General features: G+C 36.1%; 1 protein-coding gene across 3 annotated transcripts in view; it reads left to right on the forward strand.

Annotated features, from left to right (window-relative positions):
• Positions 1-5,089: 5,089 nt before the first annotated feature.
• Positions 5,090-17,455, forward strand: part of RADX (RPA1 related single stranded DNA binding protein, X-linked) — a 67,133-nt gene continuing 54,767 nt past the window's right edge. For 2 of the 3 annotated variants that reach the window (XM_054473088.2, XM_063660148.1), the window contains exons 1-2: positions 5,090-5,866; positions 15,807-15,949. In XM_054473088.2, coding sequence (XP_054329063.1) covers positions 5,224-5,866; positions 15,807-15,949 — 786 coding nt within the window. In that variant the 5' untranslated portion in view covers positions 5,090-5,223. The remainder of the gene's footprint in view (positions 5,867-15,806; positions 15,950-17,455) is intronic. The other variant, XM_054473089.2, reaches the window with a different exon arrangement.

A 17,455-nucleotide genomic window follows, 5' to 3' on the forward strand; every position in this document is an offset into this window, starting at 1 on the left:
GAAAACATATGTCCACACAAAATCTTATACACTAATATTCATAGCAGTTTTATTCATAATAGCCAAAAGTGGAAACAAACCAAATGTCCATCAGCTGATGAATGGATAAACATAATGTGGTGTATCCATACAATGAAATATTATTCAGTCATAAAAAGGAATGAAGTATACTACAACATGGATGAACCTTAAAATTATTACGCTAAGTGAAAGAAGTCAAGTACAATGTATGTTTCCATTTATATGAAATGTCCGGAATAGGCAGATCCATAGTGACAGAAATTGGATTAGCAGTTGCCAGTGGCCAGTTGGAATTGGAAATGGCTGCTAATGTGTATGGGGTTCCTTTATAGGATAATAAAATGTTCTAAACTTAGATTGTGGTCACGGTTGCACAAGTCTTTAAATATACTACAAACAACTGAATTTTCCACTTCAGATGGGTAAATTGTATGGTCTGTGAATTATATTTTAATAAGGCTGTTGTATAAAAACAAAAAAAAACTAATAAAGACATCTTTAGAGAAATAGCCTATTTTGAACCAACTTCCGGTCCAGTTCTATTTCAAGTACAGCAACCCAGGGTAGACACTGGAGTTCAGATTTCCAAAATGTTATCAAATTTTAGCCACACATTTTAACAAACAAAATCTTGAAAGAAATAATATAAGCATTAAAGGGTGCTAGACACATCATGACAAATGAGGATTATAAGTGAGTATAAGAAGGACTAAGTTAATCTGTAGAATCTCAGGACTTAACTGGCAATCCCACTTTCTCTAATAGTCAGAGAAAAGAAAGACTTAATAAATTGAAAACAGCAAATCTACATTCTAAAATCCAAGTCTCTTACAGATATATAATATTAAGACTCAGAAGAAAATCTAACATGCTTAGGTCTTTATTAAAAATAGAAGTAGGATTTGGATGGAAGAAAGGAAAAGGGAACAACATCAATCAACCATTCATAGTATGTTTAATATGTGCTCAGGTTGAGCAAAGGCAGGGAACAAATATGAACATTTGCTTGAGATACTAAAGGGCAAAAGGAGTCTAGAACCACTTTAATGGTAAATCTGTGTTAAAGACTTCTGTTTACGTGCTTCAAATATATCAATCAAACCTCATTCGACATCTGATAGAAAGATAACATAGGAGCAACCTTGATTCCGATGAGCTATGGGGTATTATAAGCTATACAGATCTATCCTTGTATATAGCGGCAATTTAGTTGATAAAATCATCAAGAGCAGCCTTAAAAGGGAAAGATGTTGGAAAAGGGCAGCACTGCGCTGGAGGTTGTAGTGCTCTCGTTGCCAGGCAGCCACCCTCAGGCCCTCTCTTGTTACCGTGGTGATGTTTGGAGAGCTTACCTAAATACTCTTTGAGATAGCAGCCGAACTCTCCACATCCTTTTAGCACCAACTAGTCATGCCACTTCTTTTTCTTCCTCCCCCACAACTCCACCCACACTCTCATAATCTTATGAATTTGATGAACCTATATGTGTACCTCCAATGTCCAAGGCTGGAGAATTATGCTAATTTGCCCATCTAGGCAAATGAATGAAAGGATTGTTAAGTGAATGTGAGGATAAGAAAAAAAAAAAAAACAAGGTTCTTCAAACAAAAAAATTGATATGTTTGGAAGATAATGCAGGATCTGTCCTACCTAACATCATGGAAAGCCTTATGCTCTGCCACTTATCACACTGTTATCTTGTTCATGTTCGTCCCCCTTTCTAGGCCTGAGTTTCTTCATTTATAATAAAAGATAGTTGTACTATAGAAGTTGTTTTTAAACATTTTGGCCAAACCTATAGTAAGAAATACAGTTTACATCACAACCCAGTATGCACATATACATACATCAAATCTAACACAAAAATTTTACGAAGCAATTCTTACCCTTTTACCCTGATATTTTCTGTGCTGTTATTTTTACATATTTTTAATTGCTGGTTGCGACCCAATAAATTGACTTCATAGCCTCATTAATGTTTCACAATCCACAGTCTGAAGAACACTGAACTGTGGGCATCTAATGGCTCCCTATAGTTCTAGCATTCTATCATTTTATGTTATGTCTTTATCTTCCTTTTAGAATAATAGTAACAATAGCTAGTAATTATTGAGCTCTTACTATGTGCCAGGTATTGTTTTAAGCACTTTGCCCATATGAACTAACTTAATTTTTTCAACAACTATGACTACTTTTATTGGTTCAATTTTAAAGATGAAGAAAATCAATGTGGCTTATAGCTGCACCAAATTTAGTGGACAACCAAAATACATTTCATAATGTATTTAAGGTGTTTTGAATATCTTAGAACATTCCATTTTATAAAATTCTGTTTTGCCTACTTTTACCATTTTAAACCCTGGAAGGCACTGTAATAAACCATCCAGATCTGAGAGTAGAAAAAGATCAATAAACTTAATAATACTCATTACTGGCTTTGAAGTTCATATCCTTTACTTTTTCTATTATTGTGAAATTGATCCTAAAACAGGTGCTTAGTAATGCCAAATCAGAGAGCATTCATACTTTCAGAGGTGTGACCACTACTCAAGTAGGCACATTAATTCTTGGGGAGCTGCACACTATCAGCAGATTGCCAGTAGAGCAATATAAGTCTCCAAATGTGTGCCCACAGTCACCATACATCTTTGTTAGTAGTAGCGTAAAACTAAACATTAGTGCTATTTCTTCCCAATTTCAGTAATTATCCAAATACTAAGCACCACTGCCAATATCCATCTTTCATGAATTAGCTGGAAGGACCCAGAATGTGATGAGACAATACTATTAGTCATAAATTTCACTGAGCATATATAGTTTAGGGGCTGCTGATGGAATAGATTTGAAATATTTCAAACACATTCTCCTTTGATAAACAACAGAGGTAGTCGACATTTAATGACCCCTACAGTAAATGCAATACAAATCCATAATTTCATTTATTCATTCAACAATACTATTGAGTACTTACTATATGCTAGATACTTATTTTGCCACTGGAGATTCTGCAGTTTACATAACAAAGTACCTACACTCAGGCAACGTATTTTATGTTTGGTAAATTTGGATTTTTGTATATTGTATTTGTTTGTTTATGGAAAGCCACACTTGTATATTCCCTTTGGTAGAGAGGCACTGGGAATTATATGCTTTACTTATTTAAAATATTTGAGTGCCTTTTATGCATAGCAGTAGTGAAAGAACAAATCAGTTTCTGCTTTCGAAAAGTTTAAGATCTAGTTAATGCAGATCATAATCGGATGTTCCAACTTGTAGCGACTTTGCTACCCCAGGGGACATTTGGCAATGTCTGGAGATCTTTCTGGTTCTCACAACTGGAAGGGGAGGTGCTACAGGCATCTAATGGGTAGAGGCCAGAGATGCTGCTAAGCATCCTACAGTGCACAAGACAGCCCACAACAAAAAACTTTCTGGCCCAAAGAATCAAGAGTGCCCATGTTGAGAAACTCTGAGTTATGCATACATTAAGTTTTTTTTTTTTTAACTGCAAGTATTAGATGATAAGTATCAAATGAGTGATACAGGGTGATACAGAGAAGAGAAAGATTATCCTAGACTGAATTAGTGAGGGGAGGCATCATGAAGGAAGTGGGGTTCAAGACTAAGTGTCATGTCACTCCTTTGCTCATAACAGAAGAAACCCTGCTACCTCTCTGACCTCACCTCCTACCACTCTCCCCCTCGCCCCTCCACTGCAGCTGATTGGCTTATGCATTTCCTTGAAAACATCAGGTATGCTTCCGTCTCATGGAATTTATTCTTCTTGTTTTCTCTGATTCAAGTGCCATTCCCCTAGATATCCACATAGTTCACTTCCTCACTTCCTGCACATCTCTGTTCTGTTCAGTCTCTTACTAGAGAATCTTTCTGTAATCATACTTTTTATAAAATATTAACTCCTGTTCCCTCCACTTTATTTCCCCTTACTATGTTTTTTGGTCTCCCTAGCAAGGCTATACCCGGCCCAGACCAGACACTCAAGAAATCTGTATATAATGAGTAAATTAGTTAAGTATTAATAACGGCAGGGCTCTTTATGCCAAGCGCTATGAGAAGAAACTTGAGGGAAGGACCCTGACTACAGTTATCCCCAGTGGCCTAAAACAGTGCCTACCTCATATAGAGACTTCATAAATAGTGAATAAAGAATGATAAAATAGAGAGCCAAAGGAAATTAGTATAAACAAAATTAGCTCATAACCATCTTAAAAAGTATTCTTAGAAAAATTACTCCCTTCTGTGTATACTGGTACATCTAAGTACATCTGATAAATATTTTATCCTGAATTTTTTACTATTCTTATCAGCTTTTTCACTTTACATTCGTTCCTGATATATGCCTTGCATTAAACAAACAAACATTAAACAAAGTTTCTGAAATCTATACCCTAGATGTATATTAGGCCAGGTATTATATTAAAACTACGTGCATTTTAAGAAGTCTAATCTAAAGGCAGCCCTTTACAAGCCAGTTCTAGTTTTCTATTTTCATTTGCACTTAAACACTAATTCACCCACCCTACACTCAGGGAGCCACTACAGATAATTATGCTAATGCTAATCGCAATAGCAGCTAATGTTTATTGAGGACTTTTTGTGCTAGGGTCTGTCCTGGAGGCTGTGCATAAATTATCTGGTTTTGTTCATACTACAGGAAACCCATGTTATTACATTAACGTATGTTAACCAACTCTAAATTACTTTCTGCTCCTGGCCCAAAGCCCAAACCCCCAAATCCCTGAGCTTTGACTCTGCACCCTGATTCTTGCCACTTTCTCTTTTCCGTTGCCTCTAGGCATCCTCCTTTCCAGGGGACCACAAGCGCTCTCCCCCTCCCTCTTTGAGAACCATGACAACCACCGATTCCCCCTCCCCTTCCCCTGTCATCCCTCCCCCAGACGGCAACCCGGCGGGCACAAGGTCGGACGACCTGCTACGTAACTCGCGCGTGTGACTGCCTAGTAACAGTGTCTCGAGTCGGAAGCGCTCGGAGCGAGGGGCGGGGTGGGAGAGCTGGCGCGCGCACGCGTAAAGTCTTTGCAGCCTCGCTACGGGGCGGAGCCTTGCCTGTCAGCAGGGGCAGAGTAGCGATCGTCGCCAAAGCGCGCGGTTTTATTTCTCTCCGCTTTGGACGGGGCAAACTAGCTTTTAGGAGTGAAGCGGGTACGCAGTTATCCAACAATGTCTGGTGAGTCAGGACAGCCTGAGGCTGGTCCCTCACATGCAGGGCTAGATTGGCCGAACCCTGACAGGAATCGGGCTGGGGTCCCGGGAGGGGTGATCCGAAGAGCTGGTTCCCAAGGGCCCAGGTCCTGGATCCAAAAGGTTCTTGAGCAGATTATGGACTCACCTCGCCAGTGTGTCACCCCCTCGGAGGTGGTGCCTGTAACTGTGCTGGCCGTCCAGAGGTACCTGTTAGAGGATGAGCCACGCGACACGGTGCCCAAGCCTCCCCTTTATTGCTATGATGTGACGATCTCAGATGGGGTGTACCAGGAGAAGTGCTACCTGGACCCCAGCTTGAACTCTCTCGTATATCAAAATATTCTTAAAGTTGGCATTCAAATGAGAATTTCCAGGGTCTCATGTCTTTACAATGAGAAAAGGATAGGCCAGGGGATCCTGTGCATAGATAACGTCCACTGTGGGGAGACTTCAGACAGTATTTCTTTAGAAACTCCCTTCAGAAATAGAGCGCACCAGGAGAAACCAGAGAGGCCTTTAAGAGGCGGGAAGAGTCATTACCTGGCTCTGTGGAATAACGAAGATCCCTATGGAGATATCTGGTTAACAGACAAGCAACCTGAGGAACACAACTTTAGCGGTAAGTGTTTGGAAAGAACGGCAGAGGGTTTTAAAAAAATAGTTTTCAGGAGCTTGCGTGAACGGGAAAGGAAATGAAAATGCATTTGTATTGTTAATTACAAGCCAGGAGTGGTAGGTAGACAAGTTTTCTTAAATGACCAAGGGATGCTCAATGAAATTTGCACAGCCCGTGGTTTTTGTTGGTGTTTTTTGTTTGTTTGTTTGTTTGATTGCAAAAGTGGCCAATTCAGGAAGCGTGTCTGACTACATCTTAAAATTCAGTCTGGCAAACGTACTGATGTGGGAGTCAGTATTCCTCATACGTTCGTTACATGTTTGAGTGTGGTGGAATTAATCTTAGTTTTATTCCCAATCCAGTTGTGGAAATAGTACGTTGTGTCGGTTGAAGAGCTTATAGATTTGAATTTAGCATAAAGGTTGTAAAAATTTGCGGGTTTGCATGTTTTAATCTTCATTCAAAAAGGATGTTCCGTGATGTATTCCTTAATACTTTACATTGATTGAAATGCCGTGTAACAGTTATGTAAATATCACCTTTTAACTGTGTGATTTTTATGGGAAGGCTTGACATTCTCATTTTCTTGTTTCTTATTACTCACCACAAAGAGTATTGATCTGGGAACTTCAATTTTTCTGTATCAGAAGTAGGAAGTTAGCTTGAAAACACTAGCTTGCCATCAGCAACTGCTCTAAAATACGTTTGTTTTTTTTCTCTAACAGATGAAATTAAGGGGAATGATAGTACTGTAGGCATGAACACGTTTGAAATGGGGAAAGAAATAAAATGCAAAAAATAAAATAAGAGAAAGTACTGGAAGGAGAAAGACTATAATTTTCTACATTACTGCTTTTCAGTCCCTTTTACAATGTTGTCACAATGCTAAATCATGGATAATCTTACTGTGACGTGTAAGAGCAACAAACTTGAAAGTAAAAGAATAACTAGCTCAAAAACCATGCAATTATAGTCACATCCAGTTGTAAGGAAAAAAAGATGTTATAGAAATGTGTAGGCAAGGATGTTTTAAATAACTAAATTTTAAAAAGCAAGATAGCTATTTCGGGGATGAAAAAATGGAGTGATTTTATCTCAAGTGTGAAATAAGGCAGTAGTGCATTACTACTCTAAATGTTGATCACTTTAATTTTTAGAATTGAATATGTAAATGAAAAACTGGTGCCCTACAAGAAAAGTTGAGGGGATTAATACTTTGTAAAATGTATTTTGTTGTAATATCTATTCATTCATTAAAACCATATTTATAATACAAAAGGCAATGTCTGTATGCCAAAATAAAACCCAATCTGTATATTTAAAAGTATATTGTGTTAGAAATATACCACCCAAGTATAGTAAAATGTTAGTGATAAAATCTAGGAAGTGGGCATATTGATGTTCACTGTAAAATTTATTCAGTTTTGCTATATATTTCAAATTGTTAATAATAAAATATTAGGGAAAAGTGAAAGACCTCTTTCACCTTCCCTAGTGCCTTCACCTTTCTTCTAAAAATCTCAAATTGTCAGCAGTTTGTTGTGTATTTTTTTAAAAAAAGGAATTAATGTCGCATTGTGTGATTTGCTATTTCCACTAAATACATCTCAGGCATCTTTCATGTACATCTGTACATACAATATTCCATAGCATGGGTGTGCCATAATTTCTATAATCATGCCCATGTGAATAGGTAATTTGTAGTTTTAGGCACTTATTAGTGTTTTAGTATTACATACAATGCTAAGCATCATTAGAATGTACACATATTTTTGTTTACTATGTTCAAGCATCGCTGTTGAATGGCTTCCTCTAGCGAAATTGCTGACTTAAAAGGTATTTAATTTTTTTTTAATTTTGTGGATATAGACAGATCATCTTCTGAAAAGGTTGTACTAATTTACATTTACCAACATACATATAAGAATGCCCATTTCCCCATATCTTACTATTTTTAAGTACATCTTTTGACATTTTTCTAATTAATTTATAGGATTCCTTTGCTAATGGGTATTAAAATTTTGTCTGCTATATACTGCAAATTATTTTCTTGCATTCTGTTCTTTTTCTCTTAACTTTGTTTATGGCACACGTTTGTGCTTTTGAAACTTTTCTTTAAGGTTTACCTTGTACACAGTAAAAAAAAAAAGATTTTAAAAATACAGCTTGATAAATTTTCACGTATATATACCTGTGTAACCATCACCCCCCTCTCTTTAAGATATAGAACATTTCTGTATCTTGTTACCCCAAAAGTCTCCCTCATGCCTCCTCCTGGTCAGTACCGTATCTGAAAGGTAGCACATATTGTAACCTCAAGTATAGCTTTTAAAAATAGAAGTTAGCCTGTGCCACACCCTCCTGCCTAAATCTCTCAGGTGGCTCCCATTGCATTTAGGCAGCAACCCAAACTCTACCGGGGTCTGGAAGGCAGGCCGTACTGCAGAGGATGGCGAACTTTCAGTAAAGAGGCAAACAGTAAATCTTTTTGTCTTTCCAGACATGATCTCTGTCACAACCATTCACTTTTGCCATTGTATATGGAAAGCAGCCACAAGCGGTATGTAAATGAATGGGTCTGGCCGTGTTGCAATAGAACTTCATTTACAAAAACAAGCAACAGGCAGGATTTGGCTTGTGGGCTGTATAATTTGCTGACCCCTGCCCTACAGAATCCCTTACTCACCTCTCTAATCTCTAACCCCTCTCTTCCACCATTTTGTTCTAGCAACCAGCCTTCTTTTTGATCCTCAAACCTCCAGTCTTTTTCCTGCACCTGCTTTTTCCTCTTTCTGGAAAGTTTCTTCCCATCTTCCAGTTTCAGCTCAAATAAAAACATTTTAAAAGTGCCTTTTAAATAAATATTTCCTCCCCCATTTATTCTTATTATACCACCCTGCAAATGATCTTCGTAGAATCATAGCATTCTGAAATTATTTTCTTTAGCTGTTTTTCTTTCCCCCCTTACATTTTTATAAGATCCACAACTCTTTTGTTTTTCATTTCTGTGGGCCGTATCTTATAGCTAGAACAATGTCTGGCACATAGTAGGCATTCAGTATTTGTTGAATAAAGGAATGAATGAAATAAATTGATGTTTTTACTAATGTTGAGCCACTTTTGAATTCCCACTTGGTCATGATTATTTTTACATCTGTTTATTTAAGTGAATTTGTTCTACGGGTTTGGTTTTTATTTTTGTTTTTTGCAGGGAGAGTACTTTTTCAATGCAATTTTTATATGGAGTTAATATTAGCCTAGTGGAATGAGTTGGAAAGCTTGCCCGTCTTTCTGTACTTACAGAAATTATATGTTCCTTAAAGATTTAGTAAAATTCCTCTCTAAAACTATCTGAACCTGTTGTCTTGGGCCGGGATTGGGGGTTGTCGGGGGATGCCTCTTTTTCAATTTCTTTTAGAGAAAATGATTAAACCAATAATTCTTTTTCAAGAGCCCATTTCTGAGAGTTGGTAATTCGCTAGGAAATCTCATTTCACCTAGATCTCAAAGTTGTATGTAGTAATCTATGTTTTTTGACCTATCTTGTCAATCATGACTCTTTTCACAATCCTCATGTTTGTGTGTTCACCTTTTCTTATGGTGAGCCTTGCCAGAAGTTTATCAGTCTTATTGTTGGTGTTTTTTAAGACACTTGGTTTTACTAATAACAAAATCTATAATGAGGAGATGTTTTCTACTTAATTTCTGCTATCATCTTTAATTTCTTTTACGTACTTCCTTTGTTCATATTTTTCTTGTACTACTTTCTTGAGTTAAATGCTTGGTTCATATATTTCCTTGTTTGTTTCTTCCAAAAGCATTTAAAATTCTGAAATTTCCCATGGGTATTGCTTAGGCTGCATCCCCCAGGCTTGGAAGTATAGAGATTTTATTGTTACTCGTTATTTATATTTTCTTATTTTATCTTGTTTTATTTTTGTATTTTTGCATTATTGAATTATTGTAATCACTATTGAAATAATTACACTCCAGCCCAGTGGTTTTTCTTTAGTGTTTTCCATCTTTCAAATCCATTTAAAAAATGACAAAACTGATTTAAACAACCATGTTGGAAACTAGATGTTGTGATAACTTAATGTGCATCAGTTCATTTTGATATATACTTTCATTACCTTCCTGTATTCTATTTAGCCTTTTGGAGTCTAAATTTCACTGATATTTTCACTTTTGGGGGTCTTCTCTGCCATTTCAAGTGATAATTTTACAGAGATGGTAAGATCTTTAAACCTCTCTCTTTTATTTTCTTGGCATGCAATTGGCATTTCTTTGTTTTGTTTTGGTTTTTTTTTTGTTTGTTTGTTTTGTTTTGTTTTGTTTTGTTTTTTGACAGTCTCATTCTGTTTCCCAGGCTGGATCACTGGCGTGATCTCGGCTCACTGCAACCTTCGCCTCCCAGGTTCTCCAGCAACGATTCTCCTGCTTCAGCCACCTGAGTAGCTGGGACTACAGGCACACACCACCACACCCGGCTAATTTTTGTATTTTCAGTAGAGACGGGGTTTCACCATGTTGGCCAGGCTGGTCTCGAACTCCTGACCTCAGGTGATCCACCCACCTCAGCTTCCCAAAGTGGTGGGATTACAGCCGTGAGCCACTGTGCCCGGTCTTTTTTGCTTCTTTAATCTCTGAAAGTTCAGAAAAAGCTTATTTATTAGGTTTAAAGTTTATTATTATACCAAGTTTTTAAAAATGTAATTCACATATTCCAGATCCTTATTTTTAATCTACTTTATTTGCCCATTTCTCAGAAGAATATTGGCTTCTTTCTATGATGATAGTTGCATTTATTTCTCCTTATATTTCTAAAAGGTTTTGCTTTAGATGTTACTATAACGTGCAATTTCATAACTGATTAATGTATTATTGTCGAGTTTTACACTTTATCAATATGGAATTTGCCTCTTTGTCCCTTTTGCCTTGAATTCTATTTTTCCTAATGGTAATGTTTGCCACTTCCACAGTCTTTTTGGTAGCATATTAGGAAAATGATACTCAAATGTGAGTAGGCACGCATATCACCTCAAGAGTGCCAGTCAGAAAAATAACTTAAGTGCTTCCTAACTCTAAGAATTCACAAATAATATCAAGAAACACTGCAAAAAAATGGATGGGGCAAAAATGAGCAATGGGAATTGGAGACAAATAAGCATCCAGGTACTAACAAGTTCAAATTACACTTACAAAAATCAGAGAAAAAAAATTAAGCAGAAAAAAATATTTGGAAAACGTTGCAAAGATAAAGAATACACCAAAACTTAAAGAAATTATTAAGGCAGTATGTTTCAAATGTTGAAGCAAAAAAGAAATGCCAATTGCATGCCTTGAAAATAAAGGAGAGGGGTTTAAAGATATTACCATCTCAGTAAAATTCTCACTTGAAATGGCAAAGACCCCAAAAAGCTAAACAGAATACATGAAAGTCATGAAAGTATATAATCAAAATGAATTGATGCACAATAAGTTATCACAACATTTAGTTTCCAACATGATTGTTTAAATCAGTTTTGTCGTTTTTTTAAATGGATTTGAAAGATGGAAAACAGTAAAGAAAGGCTGTTAGGCTGGAGTGTAATTATTTAAAAAATGACTACAGTAATTGAGTAATGCAAAAATACAGAAATAAAACAAAATACAGATTGCTGACCACCATTCCCAGTGTATGATTCATTAGGTCTGGGGTAGGGCCCTAGAATTTACATTTCTTACATGTTCACTGGTGGTAACAATGCTATTGGTACAGAGACCACACTTTGAGAACCACTGGCAAGCCGGTCACGGTGGCTCATGCCTGTAATCCTAGCATTTTGGGAGACCAGGGCGAGCGGATTTCTTGAGTTCAGAGTCCATGTTGAGACCAGCCTAGGTCCAGACCAGCCTAGACCAGCCGAGGCAACATGGCGAAACCCCATCTTTAATAAAAATATCTTAGCCCGGGCATGGATTTGTGCCTGTAATCCCGGCTACTTGGTGCAGGGGTGGGGTGGGGGGAGCCTGAGTCTGGGAGGTTGAGGCTGCACTGAGCCTTGATCATGCCACTGCACTCCAGCCTGGACCAAAAGAGTGTGAGACCCTGTCTCAAAAAATAAAAAAAGAGAACCACTGGCCTTAGTGTATGCTTGTCCATCGCTTTATTTCCATTTTGTTTTAGGGTTGTCTCTTTTAAAAAGTATATAGCTAAGACTGCCTTTTGATCCAAACCAATTATTTTTCTTTTAAGAGATCAATTTAATTTATCTAAATTTAATGTGAATAATGGTGTTTGTACCTGTTCTTGAAATTCTACTTTATGTTTACCATATGCCACCTTATTTTTTTTTACTTTTGCAAGATTAAAATTTTCTTTTTCTTCTAGTAGTTTGGAAATTATACATTATATTTGTATTCTCCTAGTCTCCTAGTTGTTACTGAATGTTTTTTTAAAAAATTTTATGGGTATATAGTAGGTGTAGATATATATGGGGTACATGTATTAACGTTTTAACAAAATTATTTAAACTTACATGTCTGTTTCAGTCTCCAGAATTATTCAAAATATATAATATACTCCTACTGAATAAGAGAAGATATTTAGGACTCCACTTGATCATGGCACAGTTGTCTTTGTGCATGCTTCTAAATAAGTATTGTATTTAGGATTTTTGCCATCATAACTGATTTTTGGTTTACAGTTTTCTTTCTTGTACTATTTCTGTTGGAATTTTTCAGGATTGTTCTAAGTTTATAAAGCAAAGTGGTACAATTTCTATACTTTATTAGGCTCTGGGACAATTTATAGCTCAGGGAAAGAGCTGTTCTTTGAAATTTGTTAGAATTTTCTTGTAAAACCATGTGAACCTGCCGCCAGTTTTGGAAGCCATCATTCATAAACTTTTTTCATTTTCTTCCATGGCTAAGGACCTAGTTTGGTTTTATTTTGCTTCTTATGGCAATAGTGGTAATTCACATTTTTCTAAGAAATTATCTATTTCACTGATCTTTTCAAATTTATTGATATAAAATCATACATAATAATCTTTTAACAATTTTTATTTGTGTGTATAGTTTACATTCTGAGTATTACATTTTTGTTTTCTTTTTCATGATTAGACTTGCCAAAGATGTACCTTTTTATTAATTTTTCCAGAGAATTGAATTTATCAATTCTATTTTTTATTGTGGTATAGTGTTTTCTGATTCATTATTTTTAGCTTTAATTTTTATTCCTTCTGCATTCCTTAGATTTATTCTTCTGCTATGATTTTTACGGTATGGTCCAGGGACCTCTAGTGGTGCCCCAAGACATTTTCAGAGGATTCATGAGGTCAACGCTATTTTCACAATACTAAGGCTTTACTTACCTTTTTTCACTCTTATGCTCTCACAGGTGTACAGTGTAGCTTTCCAGGGGCTAAATGACGTGTGACATAAAAGCAAACTGAGTATCAAAGAAGATATGAATATCCACCTGTCATTTATTAAGCTAGATATTAACAAGATTTGCAGAAATGCAAAACAATGCCACGCTTCTCACTACATTATTTTTTGGTTTTGGAAAATATAGTCATTTTTCAAAAAAAAAGTTATTTATAATTATACATATTAGTTTATTGTTGTTTTTAATGAATTGGTCATTTAAAAAGTTCTTAGTCTGCTTTATAGTACAGTAAAAATCTCTTCAGGATGGGCATGGTGGCTCACGCTTGTAATCTCAGCACTTTGGGAGGCTGAGGCAGGTGGATAACTTGAGGTCGGGAGTTGGAGACCAGCCTGGCCAACATGGTGAAACCCCGTCTCTACTAAGAAATACAAAAGTTAGCCGGGCATTGTGGTGCATGCTTGTAGTCCCAGCTACTCAGGAGGCTGAGGCAGGAGAATCGCTTGAACCCGGGAGGTGGAGGTTGCAGTGAGCCGAGATCACACCACAGCACTCCAGCCTGAGCAACAGAGTGAGACTCCATCTCAACAAAGAAAAAAAAATAGCTCTTCAAGATCTTCAATAATTTTTAAGAATGTATAGGGATCCTGAGACCAAAACATTTTGAGAATCACTGTTCTATTGCATATTGAATAACCAGTTTATTTTCATTATTTCTTTTTTGATAATGAACACATTTATTACTATGAATTTACACAAATTCTTCATTGTCTGTAAACAGCCTCTAATTCTTTTTTAGATTTGAGAGATAAAATGTGTATTCCATGAAGTTTGTGAGTTAAAAACCCAAACTGGGAAAAATGTTAACCAGAAAGATGTCTGATTACAGCTAACTCTCTGGACCTAATTATAACAGAAACAGAAGCTCTTAGAACTCTGGTTTTACAAAACTATGTAGCTCTTGAATTTATTCCAGACAATAAAGGAGCTATATGTGCCTTTATTGATCAAGAATGTTCCATGTACATCCCAGACAACTCAAAGCTGATCTGAGATTCATCTGACGTTAAAATGAAATCACTTAATTATATCAGATCAAATGTTAGGACCTGTGATCCTGGGATAGTAATCTATTGGGAGAATCTGGAAGGAAAATTACAGAGTATCCTAATACTAAAAATGGTGTGTGTGTTTTATAGTATAGACATAATTATATAATACCACTTAATCCTTTATTAAAAAGAAATTACAAGTGTGATTTTTGTGTCAAAAATGTTGACTAGGTAAAACATTATTTGAACAAAGCTAGAAATGAAGGTAGCCTTAGCAAAAGAAATACTGGTACTAATGCAAATTCAAGTCTTAATAGTTGAAACTGTGGGCTGTGAGAGAGAAAAATGTGGAGACAATTGCAGGTGGAACCTCTCTTAATCCAAGGAAGAATACATCAGTATTACAAATTAATTCTTTAAGTTGATGAATAGCTTTTTAGCAGTTTTTGAACTTGCCAGCAAGCTTGCAGATAAAAACGTTTCTAAGTAAATGATATGGCATATGAGAAGATAGTAAGTACAATGTAGAAAAATAAAGTGGAATGGAGGATAAGTAAAGGGGTCAGTTTTTAATAGGATGGTTAGGGATAATATCACTGAGAAGGTGATATTTGAGCAAAACTTGAAGAGAGAAGGGAGAAAGTCACTTGGATATCTAAAGGGAAGACAGCAATTGCAAAGGTCCTGATACAGGGCCATGTCTGTCATGTTTGCGGGAGATAGAATTTATACATATGAAACTGAGGTGAAGGCAATACAAAAATGTGTAATAAAACAATTCTATGATTTTTTTTTTTTTGAGACAGGCTCTCAGTTGCTCAGGCTGGAATGCAGTAGTGTGATCATGGTTCACTGCAGCCTGGCTGCAGTGAGCTCAGCTGCCTGGGCTCAGGTGATCCTCCCACTTCAGCCTCTTGAGTAGCTGGAGCTATAGGCACATGCCACCACACCCAGCTAATTTTTGTCTTTTTGGAGAGACATGGGGGGTTTCGCCATGTTGCCCAGGCTGGTCTCAAACTCCTCTGCACAAGCAAGCTGCTGGTCTCGCCCTCCTGAAGTGCTGAGATTATAGGCATTAGCCACTGCACCTGGCCCATTTCTATAAATTAAATATATAAGTGCTTAGTAATGGGAAAAAAATTCCATGACATTGAGGTTTTTGTTTTTTTTTTTTCCACAAAATATCTTAAGGGAGGTGAGTTTGGATCCAGGTTTTCCAGGAAGTTATTAAATGGTTTGGTAAGATGGAGGGCATTCTAGGTGGGACAACGTGTTGGTTAATATAGGTGTTTACCTATGTTCCAGGCACATAGTAAGCCCTACATATATTTCAGCTGTTAATTTTAGGGATCAAATGTAGTTTATGAGAGGTATATAGACTTAGCTGGCAAGGTTTAGCTGGCAAGAAGGAGTCACTTTAGGTATGATCAAGCTACTATTTTTAACCATTAAAATAGATCTTTGAAGTTACCATTACATGTTAAACAGGATTTCTTTCCTCTTTTTTATATTTTAGATACCAAAATAATTTCCCTTTCTCACCTTGAAATGACCTGGACTAACAGAAGAAATTTTCCTGCATTGCTTGTGAGGATCTTACATAAATCAAAACTGCGATACTATGGAAAACCTGATAAAAAGATGATTGAACCATATCAGGTACAAGTAATAAGATATCATATGTTAATTTAAAAGTTATAAATTATAACTTACACACCTCACTCCACAGTGTAACCTGTTCGTTTAAATGACATTTCATAAGTTCAATGTAATAATTTTTAAATGTATATAAATGTATATTATAAAGTATTTTTCTGCATAATTTATTGTACAAAAAGAAATTATTTCTGTATTGGTGCCCTTTATTTCCCTGATCCAGGTGGTCTCCTTCCCACCTTTTTATTTTCCTTCAACCTTTTCTTCTCACCTATGCTTTCTGCGCCAACATATAAACATACTCTAGTCTCCCATTTAAAAAAAAGAAAAGAAAATAATCTCCCTTGGCCTTATGACTCTTCTATTTCCTATCTTTTCTCTTCAGGTAAGCTTCTTGAAGAAGTAGTTTACACTAGATGTTTTTACTTCTTGCCTCCCATTTCTCAACACAATTAGCTTGGCTTTTTTCCTTAGCTTATCATTCACTAGTAACTCTAATTGTCAAATCTGTGTGATACTTCTCTATTGTCTTGACTCTGCCGTATAATGCTCATGAGCTCTACTTTCTTGATATGTTTGTGTTCTATTTTTTTCTTACTTAATATTATATTGTATTTTCCCATGATATCAAGAACTATTTTAGATGTTTCATTAAACTTTTATTATAAAAGTTATACATGCTTATTGTAGGGAATTTGGAAAATTTAGAAAGCTGTTTGAAGATCTTACCACTCAGAGAGAGCCACTGTTAACATGGTGTGTTTTATTCCCTTTCTTGTGTGTGTGTAAATCACATATATACACATATACAAGCATATCATATATATATATACATACACATATCTATGATATTTAATCATATGTTTCACATATATGTGCATATGTATATGTATTATATATTTCATGTGAGTGTGTTTATCGTATATCACATTAAATTATTTTACAAAATGGGAACCATATTGTGCATACAATTTTGTATCATTTAACATTTTCTTAAATATTTTCTCATATCACTAAAAATTCTTCATCCATAATACTTTACAGTTATATATTTTTAGCACATTCTATCATAAATTATTCAGTCATTCCCCGATAGTTTTTTGCCTTCTCATTGCTGCAATACTTTCCTCCCTGATTTTTTAACTCCGCTTATTTGTTGCCTTCCTACCTCTTTGTGCCTCCATCATTTCGCCCTTGCTTGCCTCTCCAGTCTCATCTCTTCCTGAGCTCTCTATGCATCATACTAAGCAAATTTTCTAACAGTAACCAATTGTTTTCTACCTTTCATACTTCTGCTCATGTTGTTTCTTCTGCCTAGAATCCTCTTCCTCTCACTTCTCATCAGATTGGCAAAGCCATCTTTAAGATTCAGTTCAGTGCTTACCTCTGATTTAAGTCTTTCCATGTATACCCATATGCCTAGTCACTGGGAGAATCAACTACATGCTACTAAGGACCCCACTATATGCCCTTACATAGGTCTATCAAAGCATGCATAACCCAGTTACA

This window comes from Pongo pygmaeus, chromosome X (assembly GCF_028885625.2).
Source record: "Pongo pygmaeus isolate AG05252 chromosome X, NHGRI_mPonPyg2-v2.0_pri, whole genome shotgun sequence".
Lineage (NCBI taxonomy): Eukaryota > Metazoa > Chordata > Mammalia > Primates > Hominidae > Pongo > Pongo pygmaeus.